Source organism: Erythrolamprus reginae, chromosome 2 (genome assembly GCF_031021105.1).
Source record: "Erythrolamprus reginae isolate rEryReg1 chromosome 2, rEryReg1.hap1, whole genome shotgun sequence".
In the NCBI taxonomy this organism is placed as follows: Eukaryota; Metazoa; Chordata; class Lepidosauria; order Squamata; family Dipsadidae; genus Erythrolamprus; species Erythrolamprus reginae.
In genome coordinates, this window is record NC_091951.1 from 28,425,801 (window position 1) to 28,450,189 (window position 24,389).

The window sequence follows — 24,389 nt, forward strand, 5'->3', positions numbered from 1 at the left end:
TTTATTTTTGGGAAAACACAATATGTGTGTGAGTGTTGTGTATACACATAGAGAGGGAGGGAGGGAGGGAGATAAAATCTCAAATGGCAAAATGCAAGGGTCCACATTTAACATGTATTTGGCCTGCAAATACAGGGCACGTCTAGGAAGTTTGATGCCATTCGGATGGTCTAGGCCAGTGTTTCCCAATCTTGGCAACTTGAATATATTTGGACTTCAATTCCCGGAATTCCCCAGCCAGCGAATGCTTTTGTTCAGTTTGTTTGTTTGTTTGTTTGTTTGTTCGTTCATTTAATTAATTAATTAGATTTGTATGCTGCCCCTCTCCGGAGACTTGGAGTGGCTCACAACAGCAAAACAGTACAAATCCAATAATTAAAACAATTTAAGACCCTTAATATAAAAAGAAATCATACATCTCATATAAATCATACATAAAGCAGAAACGGTCCAGGGGAATCAATTTCCCCATGCCTGATGACAGAGGTGGGGTTTAAGGAGTTTTAAGGAGGGTGGGGGTAATCCTAATCTCCGGAGGGAGTGGATTCCAGAGGGTCGGGGCCACCACAGAGAAGGCTCTTCCCCTGGGTCCCACCAGACGGCATTGTTTTGTCGACGGGACCCAAAGAAGGCCAACTCTGTGGGACCTGACCGGTCGCTGGGATTCATGCGGCAGAAGGCAGTCTTGGAGATATTCTGGTCCGATGCCATGAAGGGCTTCATAGGTCATAACCAACGCTTTGAATTGTGACCGGAAACTGATCGGCAACCAATGCAGACTGCGGAGTGTTGGTGTAACATGGGCATACTTAGGGAAGCCCATGATTGCTTTCGCAATCAATTTAGAAATTAACGAGACCCCCAGAGATTACTAAATACTAATTATGTTAATGTCTTATGTTATTCTCCCTCAAAAATTTTAATCTTTCTTATTGTCAGAAGTTAAATAAAATTGCAAAAGTTAACCTCAGGATTAGTAGGCTATAATTTTGATAAAGAAATGTATAGATCAGTTATGGCAAACCTTTTTTGGTTCATATGTGAAAAACCTGTGTGTGCATGCTAGGACACTTGTGCATATGTGCATACGTGCGCACACTCCCCTGCTGCCCCACGTGTCTCTGCACAGGCCTCACAATGGATTCCTAAAGCCTGGGGAGAACGAAAACAGCCAAAAAAAAGGCCAAAAATTAGCTGGCCAGTGCGCCAGATTTTCTAGTCAGTGGTCCAGTGCAAAGATTCAAGCAGGATGTAACCAAGGCAAGAGTGACCCACTGTGTAATTTATTCCAGTCCATAAAAGGGCACAATTGATGCATGAAGTGAATCTGCAACTTCCTTCCCCAGCCATGGCGTCCTCAAGCAGGAAATGTGTGTTCAAGAAGATCCTCAAGTTGTGTACCTGCTCGGTCACTAAAGGGGATCACATGAACCTCAGCACACTGCAACTGTCATAAAGTTAAGTAAATTGCCCAGAGTCTGAATTTTGATAGAAACATAGAAGACTGATGGCAGAAAAAGACCTCATGGTCCATCTAGTCTGCCCTTATACTATTTCCTGTATTTTATCTTAGGATGGATATATGTTTATCCCAGGCATGTTTAAATTCAGATTTACCAACCACGCCTACTGGACGTTTGTTCCAAGCATCTACTACTCTTTCAGTAAAATAATATTTTCTCAAGACTATACAGATTGAGTTCGCTAAGTATTTCCTGATATGTTTTATGCTTAATTCTTGGACCCGTTCAATTTTGTCAATATCTTTTTGTAGGTGAGGTCCCCAGAACTGAACACAGTATTCCAAATGTGGTCTCACCAGCGCTCTATATAGCGGGATCACAATCTCCCTCTTCCTTGCTTGTTATACCTCTAGCTATGCAGCCAAGCATCTTACTTGTTTTTCCTACTACCCAACCACACTGCCTACCCATTTTGAGACTCACACACTACTAATCATGTACTGATCATATGGCAATGCTGCAGTGGCCTTTTAATTGTGAAAAATGGGCAAGTCCCTTTTTTCAATTAGTGTTAAGCAGTGTGCAGAGCTATCCCTGAGTTATCAAAGATGCACATGCAGAAAGAAAATATGGAATTCCAGCAGATACTGAGTACATATGAGTAATGATTCGGTCATACAAACCAGATCCATTGAAGTGTATAAAATAGTGTTTACTTTAGAAAATATACCGGTAGTAGTCAAACAGTCCAGTCCAGCACATTCAAAATCAGTCAATATCTCTCAATACAATATAATATTACAAGCCTTACTTTGTCTTACATATCAGACATGCATAACAGCTTAGAAATACATCAAACACAAAGCTTACTATATCAGTCACAGTGAATCAGCAAAAAGAGCAGAGAGAGAGAGAGAATCATGCTTCTGGCTCCCTCTTATGGCAAATTGTAACACTACCTCTTAAAGCTACAGTACTTCAATACATATAAACATTCATTGTTAGCTGGTTTATATATTGCCAGCCCAACTGACTTGTACATAGTACTAACATACTATAACTTTAAAAGATCACTAAATGAAATAAGTTACGTACTACCTGTACACAAGTAAGGGGACATCACAGGATGGATGGCCTCCTCTAGCATTTTGATGATTGTACATGTTGAACCATGTTGCTTACTGAGGATAATTGTGGCATTTTCAACTGTAAGAATGCAGTTGGGAGAATAATATCTCCTATCTAGATGGGTTTGGAAACAATGTGGGTGAGCACTTCGAAGTTTCATCACGTATTTCATTCTTCTATTAAAGGGATATAAAGCTCACAATTGTTTAAGGCTGCACATACAAAGAACATCTTTATCAACTTTTATGATGCAGCACCTGAAGGTGTTTTTCTCCCTGCCTGATGGTACATTGTCACCCCCCCTCGGATGGTTTCCCTTGGTTTAAGTTTATTCAAAATAAGGCTCAGATGGAGGGAGGATGAGGGTGTCCCTACCAGACCCCAAAGGACAGACTAGGGCTAGGCCTTCCAAAAACTTAACTATCACAGCATCAACCATTGGCCAAGGTAGATTTCAAGGGGTTCTTCTGAGGCTCCACCACCCTAGACTAAAAACTGGGTGGAACAATCTGCATCAGTCCTCAAGGGAGAAGCACTTTAGGTTGGCTGTTATAGGTCATTCCACCCCCTCACCACCGCTTTCCTTTGGTTTAGTTGATGAAAGAGGGACAATGAGTGAACTCTTCAGAGACCTGAAAGAAAAGGTATAGGATGGATTGTCATGGACATAAGTTATTCCTGTACTCGGTGGGAGTCGAATAGGACTTGATGGCACGGAAAGAAATACGGCGTCAGTGAAAACCTCTAGCACAGTGTTTCCCAACCTTGGCCACTTGAAGATATCTTGAAGATATCTGGACTTCAACTTGAAGGTTGGGAAACACTGCTCTAGTCTAGCAAACGTTACTTTAGGGGGAACCAGGGTAGTGTTCAACCTTATGTCGCTAGATGGCGCTGTACAAAGAAGCAACACTCGTCCTCAGAAAGCAATGAATAGAGCAGTGTTTCCCAACCTTGGCAACTTGAAGATATTTGGACTTCAAGTCCAGATATCTTCAAGTTGCCAAGGTTGGGAAACACTGGAATGGAGTACAGTACAGCAGCGACATCGTTACTATTGACACACCGGCGGGAAAGAGACCGAGTTACAACGAATTTTAGATTGCTAGAGAGGACAAGGAGGAAAGGATATCAGGAACTTCCGGCTCATCCACGGGAGGATGATGACGTCAGAGGGCCCCTGGGGCTGCATGAATAGTGAAAGCATGGATACATTGTCATAAAACAGTTATTCCCGTACTCGGTGGGAATCGAATACGACTTGATGACACCGAAGAACCCAAGGAGTCTATGAAAACCTCTTGCAAACGCTTTAGGGGAAAGGTAGAAAGAGAGTAGTTTTCAACTAACGTCGCTAGATGTCGCTGTACAAAGAAGCAACACTCGTCCTCAGAAAGCAGTGAATAGAGTACAGCAGCAGCATCGCTCCTATTGACATACCGGAGGGAAAGTGGCCGAGCGAAACCAGTTGAAACGATAGAGTATTAGATTGCTAGAAAGGATGTGGAGGAATGGCTGTCAGAGGAACTTCCTCTTCCTCCTCACCCATGGGAGGAGGATGGCGTCGGCGGATCCGCTTGTGCCGCTTTAAAAGTGGAAGCGACTCCTGGGAGGTGAGTGGAGGGCAGGTGGGAAGAAAAGCCGGGAGCAAGCCGGGCCCTTTGGGTATCTCCATGGCGTAGAAGCAGCGAAATAACAAGGCTGAAATATGTCGGCTGCTGCTGCGTCATATTCTTTCTCTCGCCAAATGATGCTGCGGCCAATGATCTGCATTGTAATGGGCTCCAGGAGAGGAGGAAATTAATTTTTCCTCATCCATACAATAGATAAAATATAATTCTTTATTTGCCAAGTGTGATTGGACACACAAGGAATTTGTCTTTGGTTCATATGCTCTCTGTGTACATAAAAGAAAATATACATTTGTCAAGAATCATGAGGTACAACGCTAATGATTTTCATAAAGGTCAAATAAGCAGTCAGGAAACAATATTAATAAAAATCTTGATACAAGCAACAAATTACAGTCATAAGGGGGAGGAGATTTGGTGATAGGAATGATGACAAAAAAATTAGTAGTAACAGTAGTGCAGACTTAGTAAATAGTTTGACATCTACATCAATAATGCAAAGTTGAAAAAGAATATAAAAATGTCTGCAAAAGTATTTAAAAAACCCTGGAGTATCACATTGGCATAAGTATTCAGATGCTTCACTCAGGACTTTGGCTGTGATTACAGCCTCAAGTCTATTTGGCTATGAGGTGATAAGCTTTGTGCATCTGGATTGGTGAATTCTCTGCACTTCTTCCTTGCAAGTCCTCTCTAGCTCAGTCAGGTTGGATGGTCATAATCGGGCAGCCATTTTCGGATCTCTTCAGAGACGTTCTATAGTGTTAAAGTCAGGGCTTGGTCTAGGCCACTCTAAGGCATTCAGAGTTGTCCCTAAGCCACTCTGGTGATGTCTTGGCTGTGTACTTTGGATTGTTGTCATCTTCACTGTTGGGATGACATTGGGCAGGTGATGAGAAGTGCCTGGTTTCCTCCAAATGTAGAATTTACCATAGAATCTTCGGAGAGGGGCGGCATACAAATCTAATAAATTATTATTATTATTATTATTATTATTATTATTATTATTATTATTATTAATTGAGGCACAAGAGTTCAAACTTGGTTTCATTCAGCCGCCTGGAGTCCTTTGGGAGTGGATGACAAACAAATACAATGAAATAAATAAGTAAGTACGCAAGTAAATAAATCGGACTAGAAAATTTGTTCTCAAAGTCCGAGAGTCCTTTAGGTACAATTCCAAGTGGGTATTTATGTATTTTCCACTGAGAGAGGCTTCTGCCTAGCTAAGCAAAAATATTGATTGATGGCTGCAGTGGTTAATGACCTTCTGAAACTTTGTCCTGTCTACACAGATGATTTTTGGGTTTCAGCCAGAGCCACAACAATACATTAGTGGCTTAGGGACAAATTTATGAATATTCTATAATGCCCTAAGCAAGAGCCCTGACGTGAACCGTATTGAACATTTCTGGAGTGATCTGAAAATGACTGTCCTTTTGCAAGGAAGAATGGCAGAAAATTTCCCAATCAAAGCTTCTTATGTCATACCCAAACAAACTTGAGGCTAATTGATGCCAAAGGTGCTTTAACAAATTACTGAGTGAAGTGTTTTAACGATTAGGCCAACATGATATTTCAGTTTTTTTCTTTTTAATAAATTTACAGACAGTTCTAAAATTCTGTTTTCACTTTATGATTTTGAGTAGAGATTTATGAGAAAAATGAATTTTAACAATTGTGGAATAGGTCAACAGAGTAACAAAACTGATAGAAGTAAAGGGGATCTGAATACTTTCTGAATTCATTCATATATGTTATTTACTCAAGCCAAAAGGAGAATTTTCTGATTGAGTTGCTATTTGGATATGCCACCTTCTACATGCCAAATTATTCATAATGTTAGAGATCAAATTAGAATTTTGATGTTTGTTTTCTTCTGATAACATGGGATTTTCTGCTTTCAGATATTGTGCAGTCATTTTTGAACAATAATGAAACTAACTCATTAATATGAATCTTACAGACAAAGAGAATGCAAGGGAGAGCACAGTGGACAACAGAAAATGAGAAACAGCTTTAAAATTTAAACCAAACCATCAATCAAAATCTTCTACTTCCGCCGAAAAGTGTAAAAATTTTTCTCCTTCTTCAGATGATGAGAGACAATGGAGAGAATTACAAGAACAAAGCTTTCAGCTGGGGGGAAAATGAGAGTGTCAGGAAGTCAAGGAAATATTACATGAGATGTCAAGGAAGATAATTTCTCAGTAAAGAACACATGTAAGTCAGTGGGAAGAAAAAGATTCCGTGGAGAGCCAAAACTGGCAGGTATTAATGAAAACCTTTGTGGAAGGAAAGGGTAGTTTGAATCAAAGAACCACCAGGTAATAGATCAGAAATAGTGCTGACCTCCTCAAGAATCCAAGAACATCAGGGTTGTAAAATCCCCACCGATTGCCTAAATTGGGAAATACAAAGGTTGCAGATCACATGTGATTGATTCATAAGGTGTACTACCATGTGAAACCCATACAGATGTTTGGATTGCATCAGAAACCTTTCTCAGAACCTGTCTCGTGATTCTTGGAAGGACCCATAGTGAAGAGAAGCACTATCAATGCGCCAATTGTGACAAAAGATTTAGCATGCACACCAATCTGGCGATACAGAAAAGGACTCGCACAGGGGACAAACCTTATGAGTATCTGGATTGTCAGGAAAGTTTATGTCAGAATTCACACCTGGTAGAACACCAAAGGACTCACACAGGAGAGAAACCATATGAGTGTCTGTATTGTGGGAAAGGTTTCAGTAATAATTCGACCCTGGTGACACACCAGAGGACTCACACAGGAGAAAAACCATATGAGTGTCCAGATTGTGGGAAAGGTTTCTCTAAGAATTCCAACCTGGTGGAACACCAGAGGACTCACACAGGGGAGAAACCATATGAGTGTCTAGATTGTGGGAAAAAGTTCAGTCAGAATTCCAGCCTAATGATACACCAGAGGAATCACACAGGAAAAAAACCATATGTGTGTCCGGATTGTGGGAAATGTTTCTGTCAGAATTTCCAGCTGGTGGAACACCATAGGACTCACACAGGAGAGAAACCATATGGGTGTCTGGATTGTGGGAAACGGTTCAGTCGTAATTCCACCCTGGTGGAACACCAGAGGACTCACACAGGAGAAAAACCATATGAGTGTCCAGATTGTGGGAAAAAATTCAGTCGTAATTCAATCCTGGTGACACACCAGCGGACTCACACAGGAGAGAAACCATATGAATGTCTAGATTGTGGGAAAAGGTTCAGTCAGAATGGCAACCTAGTGACACACCAAAGGAATCACACAGGAGAAAAACCATATGAGTGTCTGGATTGTGGGAAAAAGTTCAGTCAAAGTTTAAGCCTGGTGATACACAAGAAAAGTCACACAGGAGAAATACCATATGAGTGTCTGGATTGTGGGAAAAGGTTCAGTCAAAGTTTAAGCCTGGAGATACACAAAAGGACTCACACAGGAGAGAAACCATATGAGTGTCTGGATTGTGGGAAAACTTTCCGTTGGAATTCTAATTTTGTGAAACACCAGAGGACTCATACTGGAGAAAAACCCTATGAGTGTCTGTATTGTGGGAAAACTTTCAGTAGTAATTCCACCCTGGTGACACACCAGAGAAATCACACAGGAGAAAAACCATACGAGTGTCCGGATTGTGGGAAATGTTTCTGTCGGAATTTCCAACTGGTGAGACACCAGAAGACTCACACAGGAGAGAAACCATATGAGTGTCTTGATTGTGGGAAAAGGTTCAGTCGTAATTCCACTCTGGTGGAACACCAGAAGAATCACGCAGGAGAAAAACCATATGAGTGTCTACATTGTCGGAAAAAATTCAGTCGTAATTACACCCTGGTGACACACCAGAGGACTCACACGGGAGAAAAACCATATGAATGTCTAGATTGTGGGAAAAAGTTCAGTGAGAATGCCAAACTAATGACACACCAGAGGAATCACACAGGAGAAAAACCATATGAGTGTCTGGATTGTGGGAAAAGGTTCAGTCATAGTTTCAGCCTGGTGATACACAAGAGGACTCACACAGGAGAAAAACCATATGAGTGTCCGGATTGTGGGAAAAAGTTCAGTCATAGTTTTAGCCTGTTGATACACAAGAGGACTCACACAGGAGAAAAACCATATGAGTGTCCGGATTGTGGGAAAGATTTCAGTAGTAGGTCTGGCCTTATAAATCATGTAAGATTACACATAGCTGAGTAGCCATTCGAATAGCCAGATTGTGGACAGAGTTTCACACAAAATATCTCCCTTATGACAGAAGAAAATCTATATCAGAAAAAAAAATTGTTCAGAACAGTGGTTCTCAATCTGGGGGTCAGGACCCCTTTGGGTCCTGACTCCCAGATACCCAGTTATACATCTCCACCCCATGCCAATTCAGTGAACCAGATGACGTGATGTGCCGGTGCCTGGAAGCTCTTAGGTTCTGGATGGGAGCCAACAGGCTCAAGCTCAACCCAGACAAGACCGAGTGGCTCTGGGCATTCCCTCCAAAGAACTGGTTCTACCTTTCCGTCCATTGCTCTTGGGAGGGGGGAGTTCTGACCCCCTCAGATAGGGTTCGTAACTTGGGTGTCCTCCAGAATGCACAGTTAAATCTTGAACGCCATCTTTCAGCTGTGGCCAGGGGGACCTTTGCCCAGGTTTGCCCGGTGTACCAGTTATGACCATATTTGGATTAAGAGGCCTTGCGCATAGTCACTCAGGCCCTCATCACCTCCTGTCTTGATTATTGCAGTGCACTCTACATGGGGCTACCTTTGAAGAATGTTTGGAGACTGCAGATAGTGCAGAATGCAGCTGTATAACACCAACACTCCGCATGCTGCATTGGCTACCGATTAAGTCTCCGGTCACAATTCAAGGTGTTGGTTATTACCTATAAAGCCCTACATGGCTTAGGGCCTGACTATTTACAGAATCAGCCTCCTCCAGGAAAACAGAAAAGGGGGGTGGGGATGGGAATACAAAAAAGAGAAGGGGGAGGGGGAGGGGGTAAACAGTATTTTTATACAACGGCTTATATATATTATTGCATACACATTCCGAGTATTTGTCTATATGTAAATATTTTGTATTCAATATTCTTATTTGGATAATCTTATAGCTGTAATATTTAATAGTCCAAGAATAACGTGGAAAGGGAAGGTGATTGGAGGTGGGATAGAAAAGGAAAGAGGGAAGAAAGAAAAGAAGAAGAAAGAGAGAAGAGAGAGAAAAAGAGAGGAGGAGGAGTACCTGCAAACTAGCAGGCATTTGGATTGTGACGGCTTAGTTTGGTTATGTTTGTTATTTTTGTTAGTGAGAAGTAATTGTAGGTTGTGATATTAGTAAGTTATTAGTAGTTATCAAGTGGATTGAACTCAGACAGGGATTGTATTGATTTTGGTCTGAATTTCTATTGTGCATATCTCTATTTTGATTCATATTAAGAGATTTTAATTATTTTTTGCTTTATTGTCTTTAGAGTTAGATAACCATCTGAACCTTAAATTCTTAACTGTGTAAAAGAAACTTACCTAGTGTAAAAGTCTATTGTATAAAGGAGATAAAGTTATATATAATGATTAAGAATATTATAACGTTTTTATTAACGTTCTTATTTTTCTATTCTTGGTTAATTTAACTATCTTTAATAATGAGTAATTTAGACTGTTAAGTCATTTATAATTGGCTATAGAGAATATATATAGTTTCATATTACTATACAGATTTGTTGCTCATTCGCCCGCTTCCCACCATGTTTTTAATTTTACGTATTTGTATTGTATTGATATTGTTTTTTGTATTGTTATTGTGCACTTATTTATGTAAATAAAATGTAATAATAATAATAAAAAAGAAATTGATGACTTGATTTCTTACATGATTCTTCTTAATCAAGCATGTCTTCTTATTAAACACGAGGGAGGAGATCTGAACTTCCTTAGTTTGGCCCAGTGCGGTCTTTTATGGAGTCAAGGGGAACTGCCATTGCTGGGCCACAAAAAGCGAGTTTGAATCTCTGTTCGGTATGTTTGTTGCCGTGAGATATTTCCACATATGATACTGGGGAATATAAACCTGTATGTATGCCAGGAGCCTCTCTTTCTCTGGCGGGCACTCTTGGCTGGGGGAGCAAGCAAGAGGTAGGTGCGCCCATATCCCGTAGGACTAGCTCAGCTCCTCTGGGCTCTGCCTACGGCCATAGTTCCCTCTAAGCTGAGCAGTGAGCAATCGCTCACTTAAAAATCATCATCAACTCAGAGTTTTCCAAACCTGCCCAGAAGCCGAGAGGGAAAGAGTGAGAGGGAAGGGGAGAGAGAGGAAGAGAGGAAGAGAAACAGATAGAAAAAAGAGGAAGGATAAGAGAAAGAAAAAGAATGGGAGTAAGGAAGAGAGAAAGAAAATCAAAATCTAGTTTGAAACTAGCTCAACTATTTAAGTGGCATTTTGATATTGATAGAGTTGCCCTATTATGAGCTCACTGTTATAGACACACAGTACAGTATTTTATTTTGAAATTCTCTTAGGCAAAACGGTGGGGTTTTTATTTGTTTGTTTGTTTGTTTATTTATTAATATTTCTGTGCTACCCAGTCCCAAAGGGACTGCCGCTCAGACACTCTACTTTTCCGCCCACCCCCTCCAAAAAATTAGAGGGAACACTGCCTACGGCAATTTCAAATATGCTTCTTCCTGTGAGGAAGAGGAGGCAAGCATCGATCCTTGCCTCTTGCCTCTACACAGACAGGAGTATGTTGTAAAATGCTACCACAGGCAGCCCAGAGCAGCTGAGCCAATCCTGTATAGCCTCCTCTTGATTATTATTATTATTATTATTATTATTATTATTATTATTTATTAGATTTGTATGCCGCCCCTCTCCGTAGACTCGGGGCGGCTTACAGCAATGCTAAAAACAATATATAATAAATCTAATAGTTGGAATCTAAAATAACAATAATACATTTAAAAAGTCTAAAAAACAAGAAACCCCAATATATAGAAACATAGAAGACTGACGGCAGAAAAAGACCTCATGGTCCATCTAGTCTGCCCTTATACTATTTCCTGTATTTTATCTTACAATGGATATATGTTTATCCCAGGCATGTTTAAATTCAGTTACTGTGGATTTACCAACCACGTCTGCTGGAAGTTTGTTCCAAGGATCTACTACTCTCAGTAAAATAATATTTTCTCATGTTGCCTTTGATCTTTCCCCCAACTAACTTCAGATTCTGTCCCCTTGTTCTTGTGTTCACTTTCCTATTAAAAACACTTCCCTCCTGGACCTTATTTAACCCTTTAACATATTTAAATGTTTCGATCATGTCCCCCCTTTTCCTTGTCCTCCAGACTTGTGTACAGTCATCATACACAAAAAACTACCAAAAAACTTCATTCAGAAGACTAAGATAACTTGATTAATTGATGGGCTGATGATTGTATTATATCTAAGAGAGGAGTGATTATAACATTGTAACTACGTTTTCAAAGAAATTCAGAAGTCATTACATTTCTTAGCTTTAATTCTTTTCTGTTTTTATTTATTGAACTTTTTGCTTTTCTTTATTTCTTTTTATTCTGTTTTTATTGTGTGGAAAAACTCTTAATAAATGTATAAAACATACACAAAAAACTACATAGGCAGGGGGGGATGTTTCAGTTCCCCCACGCTTGACGGCAGAGGTGGGTTTTGAGGAGTTTACGAAAGGCAAGGAGGGTGGGGGCAGTTCTAAACTCTGGAGGGAGCTGATTCCAGAGGGCTCCCTTGTGCACATGTGGGGCAAGGGGGAGAACTGTGACACAAAGAAGTCAGCAGGTAAGGAGCCATCAGAATTGAAGGAATCCTCTCCTGCAAAACAGTTGAAGTTTTTTGGGTTGTGCTGCTTCTGCTTTTGGCTGCAAGGAAGGAAAGTCCCAAACTCCAGCTCTTCGGCTTCCAAATCCAGCCAGGGCTGCCGCCCCTCTGGACGAGTGCTTTTTATCCGATGGCTTCTTTGTGTCCCGATTCTCTCCATTGCCGCAACTGGCGTCTTGTCGTGGGGAGGTCTGCGAGACGCATGTCCTACCTGGGACTTTGAGAAATTTGATTGAACTCGCAAAAAGTAATTTTGCCAGTACAATGGACTGTCTTCCCTGAACAGAAAGCTGAGGAGTGCGACGGAGCTACAAGTCCCAGTTAGGACACACATCTCAGTGGGGCGTCATTTGGAGGTGGCAGTCCTCTACTAACTTTGTCAGAGTATTAAAATCCCGGTTGAAGACATAGTTGATGTTGTATAATGCTGCTGAATTTGCTCATTGCCCACGTCATAGGCCTACACCTCTTGTAATTCATTCATTCATTTATTTATTTATTGGATTTGTATGCCGCCCCTCTCCGAAGACTCAGGGCAGCTACCAGCAATAATAAAACAGCATATAATAATAATCCAATACTAAAAACAATTAAAAACCCATTATTATAAAAAAACATACATACATACAGACATACCATGCAAAAAATTGTAAAGGCCTAGGGGGAAAGAGTATCTCAATTCCCCCATGCCTGGCGGCAGAGGTGGGTTTTAAGGAGCTTACGAAAGGCAAGGAGGGTGGGGGCAATTCTAATCTCTGGGGGGAGTTGGTTCCAGGGGGCCGGGGCCACCACAGAGAAGGCTCTTCCCCTGGGTCCTGCCAAGCGGCATTGTTTAGTTGACGGGACCCGGAGAAGACCCACTCTGTGGGACCTAACTGGTCGATGGATTCATGCAGCAGAAGGCGGTCCCTGAGATAATCTGGATAATCTTGTTGTTTCTAACTTAGTCATGGTAACAGGTAGAATTACGGTTGCTTCTTTCTCTTTCCCAGATGCAGGCAATGAGTACATTGAGCATTATATAAGATCAACTATGTCTTCAATTTTTAATACTCTGAGGAAGTTAGTAGAGGACTAATGAAAGCTAAGTAATTTTAGTAGTTTTATATAAATTTTAAATGTTCCAGAGATCGTGATGGCTGTTGCCTCTTTATATGTATATACAGTATATGTATAAATATATCTCAAAAAATGAAAGGGAACAGTCAAATAGTACATCCCAAATCTGAATGAATGAAATATTCTCATTGAATATTTCATTTGCACAACTATTCTATTTGCATGTGAAATTGATTGTCAATCAGTGTTGCTTCCTAAGTGGACAATTTGATTTCACAGAAATTTGATTTACTTCTGTTCCCTTTATTTTTTTGAGCAGTGTATATAAACAGGCTGCACATGCAAACAAGATCTTTATCAACTTTTATGATGCAGTACCCGGAGGTGTTTTTCTCCCTGGTTGATAGTACATTGCCCACCCCCCACCCCCGGATGTTTTCCCTTAGTTTATGTTTCTGTAAAATAAGCCCCTGGCTCAGATCCCAAAGGACAGACTAGGGCTAGAGCCTTCCATTCAACAGCTTAACTATCACAGCTTCAACCATTTGCCAAGGCAGGTTTCGAGGGGTTCTCCTGCCCCTTCACCCCAGAACAATTTTCATCAGCCCCCAAGGAAGGAGCACTTTCAGGTTGACTGTTACTTTGATTTAGCTGGAGCAAAAGAGACAATGAGTGAACTCTTGGGAGACTTGCAGAAGTAGATTGTCATGGAAGAAAGCTATTCCTGTATTCGGTAGGAGTCGGATAAAACTTGATGGCACTGAAAGACGGAATCCATGAAAACCTCTCCCAAAGGATTTAGGGGAAATGATGGTGGTTTTCAACCTTAGGTCGCTAGATGGCGCTGTACAAAGAAGCAACACTCGCCGCTAGGAAGCAGTGAATAGAGTACAGCATCCGCATCGCTACTATTGACACACCGGAGGGAGAGAGGCCGTGTTAGAACGAATTGAAATGATAGAACTTTAGTTTGCTAGAGTGGACATGGAAGAAAGGAACCTCCTCTTCCGGCTCACCCACTGGAGGATGTTGACATCGACTTGAGCTGCTTGAAAAATGGAAGCGGCTTCCGGGAGGTGAGTGGAGGGCAGGTGGGAGGAGAAGGCGGGAGCTAGTCGGGCCCTTTGGGTTCCTCCGTGGCGTAGAAGTAGCGAAGGAACAAGGCTGAAACATGTTGGCTGCTGCTGTTGCTGCATGTTCTTTCTCTCCCCAAATGATCCTGCGGCCAATGAACTGCTTTGTAATGGGCTCCAGGAGGAGGAGGGGATGCTGTCTCCCCCATTGTGAAGCACGCAAAATTTAACTGTGTTGCGGTTTGCTGACACACATTGCTTTGGCAACTCTGCACCATTGCCCCTCCTCCCCTCTATTCCGCAACAACAAAATTAGCTCGTTCTGGCCGTAGTGCGCTACTCTTTGCACATTGCACCACTTCTTGTGGACCACCAGTGTGGTGACAGCGTTTTTTCTGTTAGTATGCGCCACCACCACCCCACTCCTAAAAAGACATCAAAATTTTTTGAGTCAATGCCCTTCTGATTCATAATTGTTTACATAAGTAAATTCTTAGGGGTGTCTTTCTCTGCGAATAGGAACACATATTCGGTAAATTCAGAAAGGATTCAGATCCCCTTCTTTTTTATCATTTTCTCCGTAATGCTGTTGACCAGTTGTTAAAATTCATTTTTCCTCATTCATCTACATCAATAATGCAAAGCTGAAAAAGAATTTTAGAAATATCTGTAAATATATTAAAAATGCATTATTATTATTTTTTAAAAGAAACCTGAAGTATCACATTCAGTACTTTGTTGAAGCACCTTTGACTGATTGAAGCCTCAAGTCTTTTTGGCTGTGAGGCAATAAGCTTTGTGCACCTAGATTGGGGAATTTTCTGCCATTCCTCCTTGCAAGGCCTCTCTAGCTAAGTCAGGTTGGATGGCGATCATCAGGCAGTCATTTCCAGGTCCCTTCAGAGACGTTGAATAGGGTTCAAGTCAGGGCCCGGTCTAGGCCACTTTAGGACATTCACAGAGTTGTCCCTAAGCTACTCCTATATTTTCTTAGCTGTGTGCTTAGGATTGTCGTCATCTTGGAAAGTGAGTCTTTGGCCCCCTCTGAGATCCTAATAATTGTTCCTATGCCACTTGTGTGTTGTCGTAGGCCAGTGATGGCGAACCTTTTTTTCCTCGGGTGCCGAAAGAGCATGCACGCTCGCTATCGCGTATGTGCGAGTGCTCACATTCATAATTCAATGCCTGGGGAGGGCGAAAACACTTTCCCCCCCTGGAGGCCCTCTGGAGACCGGAAACGGCCTGTTTCCCAACTTCTGGTGGGTCCAGTAGGCTCGTATTTCCCACTCCCCAGGCTTCAAAGGCTTCCCTGGAGCTGGGAGAAAGTAAAAATGCCCTCCCCCATCCCTCTGGAGGCTCTCTGGAAGCCAAAAATGTCCTCTCAGAGCCTCTGTGCAACCCAAAAATCAGCTGGCTGGCACACACGTGCACATTAGAACTGAGTTGCGGCAATGGCTTGCGTGCCAGCAGATATGGCTCCGCATGCCACCTGTGTGTGCCATCACTGTTCTAGACACTGTGGAACAGGTTTGCATTGAAGATATCCCTGTACTTTGCTCCATTCAGCTTTCCCTCAACCCTCACAAGTCTTCCTATCCCTGGTGCTGAAAAATACACCACAGCATGTTTCACTTTTATTTATTTTATTTTTTATTTTATTTTTTTACATTTTTTAAATTTTATTTTATTTTATTTATTCAATGTTTATGCCGCCCTTCTCCTTAGACTCAGGGCGGCTTACGACATGTTAGCAATAGCACTTTTTAACAGAGCCAGCATATTGCCCCCACAATCCGGGTCCTCATTTTACTCACCTTGGAAGGATGGAAGGCTATATTTTATTTTTATTTTTTTTTAAATATATTTTTATTGGTTTTGCACATAAAGTTACATAAACAAACATAAAACAGTGACAGTGCATGTGCCCATCACTCGACTGACTATCCCACCACCACCACCACCAATTGCGGGGGGTTCAAATATTTACTAGTTTATATTTTTTTTATTTCCTTAGCTCTACTTTGCATTTGTTATTATTAAAAGAGTGATTGGAGTTTATTTTTCACATTTTCGTCACAGATTCTACTCGGCATATAACCTTTCACCTTATTCCATCGTGCCATCAGCTTCTCCAATTTATTTTCATCAAAGTTGTTTAATCTTATTTCCATGATTTCAAAATGAATGTGATCCACCATGTACCAGTACCAGTTCTGTAATGTCCATTTTATAGGCTCTTTCCAACCCAATACCACTACGCTTTCCCATGCTGCAGTTTTTATTTCTTTAAAATCTCTTAGTTCTCTTTGTTTAATTAATATCGCTATTTCTTTTGTAATTACCCACCTTGGAAGGATGGAAGGCTGAGTCAACCTTGAGCTGGTGATAAGATTTAAACCGCTGACCTACAGATTCATCTTTGGGATGAATTTTGATGTTTGTATTTTCATCACCACATATAGATATTTCTGTTGCTTTCACAAATGTAGTCATTTTCGAACAATAATGAAATTAACTTATTAATATGAATATTACAGGCAAAGAGAATACCAAGAAGACTACTGTGAACAACAATAAGAAGCAGCCTTAAAATGCAAAAGAATCCATCCATCAGAATCTTCCACTTCCTCCAGAAAGTCTAAAAACTTTTCTTCTTCGTCAGATGGTGAGAGACAATGGAAAGAATTATAAGAACAAAGGTTTCAGCTGGAAGAAAAGAGTATCTGGATCTCAAGAAAATGTTACATGAGAAGTCAAGAAGGATAATTTCTAAATAAATAATATCTGGAAGTCAGTGGAACGAAAATGATTCTGTGGATAGGTAAAACTGGCAGGCATTAATGTAAGTCTTTGTGGAAAGAAAGGACAGCTTGCATCAAAGATCCACCAGGTAAGAGATCAGAAACATTGTTGGCCTCTTCAAGAATCCAAGAATATCAGTGTTGGAACATCCCCACCGACTGCCTGTATTGGGAAATACACAGGTTGCAGATCAGATGTGATTGATGATCAAACCAGTCAGTGAAAAGCCATACAGATGTTTGGGTTGTGTCAGAAGCTTTACTCATAACAAGTCTTTTGTGATTCGTGGAAGGACCCATACCGGAGTTCTCGCATTGTGACAAAAGATTTAGCATGCAAACCAACCTGGTGATACAGAAGAGGACTCACATAGGAGGCAAACCATATGAGTGTCCGGAATGTGGGAAAAGTTTCCATCGGAATTCTGACCTGGTGAAACACCAGAGGACTCACACTGGAGAAAAACCATATGAGTGTCTGTATTGTGGGAAAAGTTTCAGTAATAATTCAACCCTGGTGACACACCAGAGGACTCACACAGGAGAAAAACCATACGAGTGTTCAGATTGTGGGAAAAGTTTCTGTCAGAATTCCAACCTAGTGACACACCGGAGGACTCACACTGGAGAAAAACCATATGAGTGTTCGGATTGTGGGAAAAGTTTCTGTCGGAATATACAGCTGGTGGAACACCAGAGGACTCATACAGGAGAGAAACCATATAAATGTTCTGATTGCGAAAAAGATTTTTATAGACATTCCGAGTGGGTGAAACACCAGAGGACTCACACAGGAGAAAAACCATTTGAGTGTCCGGATTGTGGGAAAAGGTTCAGTCACAGTTCTACCCTGGCAATACACAAGAGGACTCACACGGGAGAAAAACCATTTGAATGTCTGGATTGTGGGAAAAGGTTCAGTTGCAGTTCTATCCTGGTGATACACAAGAGGTCTCACACTGGAGAGAAACCATATGAGTGTCCAGATTGTGGGAAAACCTTTAGTCAGAATTCCCACTTGGTGATACACAAAAGAACTCACACAGGAGAAAAGCCGTATGAGTGTCCAGTTTGTGGGAAAGATTTCAGTAGTAGGTCTAACCTTTTAAATCATGTAAGGTTACATATAGCAGAGTAACCGTTCCAATGCCCAGATTGTGGACGGTGTTTCACACACCAAATTCCTCCCTTATGACAGAAGAAATTCCACATGAGGGAAAAAATATTTTTTTAGAGGAATATTGAATTTTGTTTCTTGTCTCTTACTGAAAGCCCAGTTAAGGAATTGATAACTTGATTTATTTTGTGATTCTTGTTAGTCAAGCATGTCTTATTATTAAACACGTGGGAGGAGATCTGAGTTTCCTTAGTTTGGCCCAGTGCGGTCTTTTATGGAGTCAATGAACTCAATTTGTATAGACTGGAGGACAGAAGGAAAAGGGGGTACATGATCGAAACATTTAAATATGTTAAAGGGTTAAATAAGGTTCAGGAGGGAAGTGTTTTTAATAGGAAAGTGAACACAAGAACAAGGGGACACAATCTGAAGTTAGTTGGGGGAAAGATCAAAAGCAACGTGAGAAAATATTATTTCACTGAAAGAGTAGTAGATCCTTGGAACAAACTTCCAGCAGACGTGGTTGGTAAATCCACAGTAACCGAATTTAAACATGCCTGGGATAAACATATCCATTGTAAGATAAAACACAGGAAATAGTATAAAGGGCAGACTGGATGGACCATGAGGTCTTTTTCTGCCATCAGTCTTCTATGTTTCTAAGGGGAATTGCCATTGTTGGGCCACAAAAAGGGTGTTTGCATCTCTATTAAGTATGTTTGTTGCCGTGAATTATTTTCACATATAATACTATGGGATATAAACTTGTTGTGGTTCACTCACGTTTAGTGAGATGAGATATGTACTCAGAGGACACTGAGAGAGGCGAGACGAGGTATAGATATCCTGTGTTCTTCGCACCTGAGTCTGACAGTGAAGAGGACATGGTGTTAGAGGCAGAACAACAACCAGGGCCTCTGCACTTCGTGAGATGAATGACTCAGGAGAAGAGGAGGAGCCTCTTCTGGATTCTAGAGTGCACAGGGCATCTAGGAGACATGAGTGGGTTGCTAGGAAGAGATTTACACATGAGTAGAACTACTGAATATTGGGTCATGCCCTCACACTATTTAACTGAGATACGCCACATCTCTTTGCAGAGAACAATGCAGTTCATTTCGGAAACATCTCGTATCGTCTATTGAATTTGGCTTGTGTTTTAAAAGAGCACATTCTTGGCTTTGCTAATGAGCTTTGGCCTTTCACTTCTGATATCTATGCCTTTGAAATCTTCCTTTGCCTGGTAATTTTTACTGTGTTATCTTCTCTCTGGGATTCTGGGCAGCTGATAACACTTTGCTGAATTTGATTCTCCTTTTGAAAAGACTTTTAAAAGACTTAAAGGACCAAGATTGTAAATATTAAATCCTTTTATTAGTTATACAATTGGTGTGCGTCTGATTATTGTGGGCTATGCAAGAACACTTGCATGTGTGTATTTTTACTTAGCGTGTATATGGCAGCCAAACGTATGATAACTCCACATGGATTATAGGAATAAAACCTTAATACAACCAGCAATCAATGCAATCATGTATCCCAGCGGCCAGGTAGGTCCTGCAGATTCAGCACATTATGCTGAATAAAATTGCAAAAGACAGCCACAGAAGATATTCATCACCTTCATGAATTGCTTGCAGGCTTCCCAGATGAAACTGAATCACCACTGTGATATAATACTGAAACAAAGAGCTTTAAACTTTTTCTAGGAAGATTCTTTCTCAGTTTCTCTTCTACATAGGAAATTACTCCTCTTTTATAATGTAACACTTCATATTTTTAATTTGACTTGCATTTGTTATATTGAAGCGATCACAATTTTTGTACTGACATTGGCTTTTAACGCTATTATTATTATTATTATTATTATTATTATTATTATTATTATTATTATTATTAAAATTTGTATGCCGCCCTTCTCTGAAGACTCGGGGTGAAAGTGTAACAATGTAGTTTACTATTGTTATATTAAGATTGTTAGCCATGCTACCCCAAGCTTCAAGACAAAATGTCATTTCTTTGTAATTAGAAATAAATATTTTTCAATATATAATTACACATTGTTTTTGTGATTAATCACTATGCTTTCATTATGTTCAATTTGTAACAATGAAAATACAGTATATCCTGCATATTAGATATTTACATTACAATTCAAGAGTAGCAAAATTACAGTTATGAAGTAGCAACGAAAATAATTTTATGGTTGGGGGTCACCACAACAGGAGGAACATGAGGAGCCGCCCGAGTCTATGGAGAGGGGCAGCATACAAATCTAATAACTAACTAACTAACTGTATTGAGGGGTCCCGGCATTAGAATAATAACCACTAATCTAGACGGATAGAGGCGGGAATTGAGTTAAAATGATAGAGTATTGGATTTCTAGAGAGGATTTTGGAAATCTCCGAGGAACTTCCTCTTCCTGCTCACCTATGGGTGGGGGATGGCGTTGTCGGAGCCTCTTGTGCTGCTTGAAGGGTCGAGGCGGCGTCCTGGGAGGTGAGTGGAGGGTAGGTCGGAGGAGAAGCCGGGAGCAAGTCGGGCCCTTTAAGTTACTCCACGGTATATGAAGCAGAGCAAGCAATGAGGCTGAAACATGTCGGCTGCTGCAGCATATTCTTTCCCAAATGTTCTCCCCAAATGTTTTTATCCTTTTGCTACATGATTTAAAGTTGCTGGCTGGGATTTTCTGCTGGAAGTTTTGAGAGATTTAAAGATATATTTTTCATATTTTTAAACTACCCGCCTCCCTCACCCTTCACGTAAGGCTCCATTCCTTGTGATTTTATTGACGTTGCTTTCCTGGCAAGCGAGGATGGGCAAAACGGATGCTTTAAATCTTGCATAGGATCTGGGCACCATTTCATCTGTTAGTGTCCCCACATTTCTAAAATTAGATTTAAAAAATTGAGCAAATGCAATTCTGGAACATTTTGCATACTGAAATACACATATGTATTATCTACTTACATAAATTACCAGGTTTATATTTATGTCCTCATATGCGTGCATGTAGGAGTGATTTACGCAATCCGAAAAGAGAATATTATGATTTGAGTTTATATTTGAGCTTGGATCTTGCTAATTATCTATTTTCCAAATGAATCATAATTAATTTTAGAGGTGAAACCATAAACTTGGTGTTTCTTTTTTCATTAAAACACTCATTGATGTTTGTTTGTTTGTTTTTTTAACTGCTTTCACATTTTCTGTAGCCAATTTTTAAACCGCAATAAAACTAACCCATTAAGATAAATGCACGATTTAAAACTGCTGCCTGTAATTTTCTACTGGCAGATTTGGAAATTTAAAGAAATTGTTACATTTTCATATTTCATAACCACTCATGTCCTTCAGCCTTCATGTCATGTCATGTTTTCTGTTATTGACATGAGTTTCATGGGCAAAAACAGAGGTTTGTGATAGAATTGATATTTGAACTTGAATCTTGTTAGTTTTCTATAGGCCAAATCAGTCATAAGTAATATTAGAGATTAAAATAGAATTTTGATAATTGTTTATTCATGCTAATATATGGTGTGTTTTTTTGCTATTTTCATTATGTCCTGCAGCCATTTTTAAAACAATAATTAAACTAATCCTTTTATGTTAACCTTATAGAGAGAAGCATGCCAAGGAGAGCACTATGGAAACAGAGAAAGAGAAACAGCATTAAAATGTAAAATGTAAAACCATCAATCAAAATCTTCCACTTCCTCCAGAAAGTGTAAAATGTTTGAGTTGCATCAGAAGCTTTACAGAACAGATCTTTCATGATTCGTGGAAGGACCTATATCAAAGAGAAACTCTTATCAGTGCTCCCATTGTGACAAAAAAATGAGCATGCACACCAATTTGACGATACACAAGATGACTCACACTGTGGAAAAAGCATATGAGTGTTTGGATTGTCAGAAAAGTTTTCTTAATAATTCCAAGTTGATGCTACACCAGAGAAGTCACACAAGACAGAAACCATACGCGTGTCTAGATTGTGGGAAAAGGTTCAGTCATAATTCAGAGCTGACGAAACATCAGAGGACTCACACAGGAAAGAAACCATATGAATGTCTATACTGTGGAAAAAGTTTCAGTAAGAATTGTAACTTGTTAGTCCACGAGAGGATTCACACAGGAGAAAAACCATATGAGTGCCCAGATTGTGGGAAAAGTTTCAATCACAAATCCCACCTGGTGAAACACCGGACCACACACACAGGCGAGAAGCTGTATTGTTTAGATTGTGGGAATGGTTTTAGTTGCAGTTCTGACCTGGTGGTGCATCAGAGGACTCACACAGGAGAAAAACCGTATGAGTGCCCAGATTGTGGGAAAGGTTTTAGTCGGAATTCCTCCCTTATGGACCATCAGAGGACTCACACAGGAGAAAAACCATATGAGTGCCCAGATTGTGGGAAACGTTTCAATCGTAATTCCCATCTGGGGAGACACAAGAGAACTCACACGGGTGATAAACCATATGAATGTGTGGATTGTGGGAAAAGTTTCAAGCGTAATTTCCATCTGGGGAGACACAGGAGAACTCACACGGGAGAGAAACCATATGAGTGTCCTGATTGTGGGAAAGATTTCAGTAGTAGATCTAACCTTATAAATCATGTAAGATTACACATAGCAGAGTAACAATTCAAATGGCCAGATTGTGGAAAGCTTTACACAAAATTCCTCCCATATCATAGAAGGAATTCCATAGGAGGAAAAATTTCATCTGGAAATCTTGAATTTGAATATTGAATTTCATTTCTCGACCTTTACTGAAAAGCCCAGCTAAAAAATTAATAATTTCATTTCTTGCGCAATGTTTCTTTTGTCAAGCATGTCTTATTATTATAAACACCAGGGAAGAGATTTGAGCTTCCTTAATTTGGGCCATTGCCATAGTTCTTTTCATAGACTGAAGGGGAAGGGCCATTGCTGGGCTAGAGGAAAGGTTTGGATCTCTATTAAGTGTTTGTCACCTTGAGTAATTTCTGCATATATTATAGGGGATATGAACATGTATATATGTATTTTTAGTTAGCATCTTATGGCAGCTGAATTCATTGTGATTCTACAATAAAACCTTAATACAGGAACTAATCTTCCGCATATATATTTGAAATGGCAAAATGTAAAGTCGTCACATTTAAGATGTATTTGCAGGGCCTTTGTAGCAAAATTGATGCCATTCTGATGGTCGAGGAATCCGAAGAACAGATTATTGCTTTTGTTCAATTTAGAATTAAATGAGAACTCCAGGCCCCTTACAAATTTTATTTCTTGTGCTATTCTTCCTCAAAAATGGTAATCTTTCCCCTTGCAAAAAGTAAAATTGGGGAAGTTAATCTCTTCAGGATTTGCAGCTTATAAATTTGATAAATAAATGTATTGACCTTCATTTGCTTCAAGCAACTTGCAGATGGATAACATCAGCAGGTTCATTCATTTTAATGGCTGACTGATTTTAATATATTGGGATTTTAGTTTGTAATTTTTTATTAATTAGATTTGTTGTTGCATGGTTCATATTGTATCTTGTGAGCCGCCCCGAGTCTTCGGAGAAGGGCGGCATACAAATCTAATTAATAATAATAATCATCATCATCATCATCATCAACATCTTCTGATTTGTTTAACATAATTATGTAGCTACCCATGTTATAACAAACTCTAGCTGGCTCCCAATCAATCAGAGTTGGCCTTCTCCAGGTCCCGTTAACAAAACAATGTCGTCTGGCAGGACCCAGAAGAGCCTTCTCTGTGGCGGCCCCGGTCCTCTGGAATCAACTCCCCCCAGAAATCAGGACTGCCCCCACCCTCCTTGCCTTTCGCAAACTTCTGAAAACCCACCTTTGTCACCAGGCTTGGGAAACTGACATACCCCTAGCTGTTCCATTTCATGTATGGTTTGTCTGAACTGTATGATTGTTTTTTATAAGGGTTTTAAAATTGTTTTTAATATTGTATTTGTATCTCATGTATTATTTGTTGTGAGCCGCTCTGAGTCCTCGGAGAGGGGTGGCATACAAATCTAATAAATTATTGTTGTTGTTGTTGTTGTTGTTATTATTATTATTATTATAATTATTGCTAGCTGACTGGCCACAACCTGGAATCTGATCCTGATATGCCTCATGGTTGACTCAGCCTTCTGTTATTCAGAGATTGGTAAAATGTGGACCCAGATTGTTGGGGACAATATGTTGACACTGTAAATAGTGTTCAGAGCACAGTGTA

At 40.2% G+C, this 24,389-nt stretch overlaps 2 protein-coding genes across 3 annotated transcripts in view; both read left to right on the plus strand.

The window, feature by feature from the left end:
- LOC139163077 (zinc finger protein 850-like) overlaps nt 1-24,389 on the plus strand; it is a 249,510-nt gene that overhangs the window by 10,911 nt on the left and 214,210 nt on the right. The window contains exon 4 of one of the 2 annotated variants that reach the window (XM_070744020.1): nt 6,888-9,456. The exons of the other annotated variant lie outside the window; for it this stretch is intronic. Coding sequence (XP_070600121.1) covers nt 6,888-8,454 — 1,567 coding nt within the window. The 3' untranslated portion in view covers nt 8,455-9,456. Of the gene's footprint in view, nt 1-6,887; nt 9,457-24,389 lie in introns of those variants that run through there. 2 annotated transcript variants of the gene reach the window in all.
- LOC139163084 (zinc finger protein 420-like) lies at nt 14,176-24,207 on the plus strand. Its single transcript, XM_070744026.1, has 3 exons — nt 14,176-14,234; nt 16,769-18,166; nt 21,956-24,207. Exons 2-3 carry the CDS (start codon nt 17,367-17,369, stop codon nt 22,794-22,796), a joined length of 1,641 nt encoding a protein of 546 aa, XP_070600127.1. The 5' UTR covers nt 14,176-14,234; nt 16,769-17,366; the 3' UTR covers nt 22,797-24,207.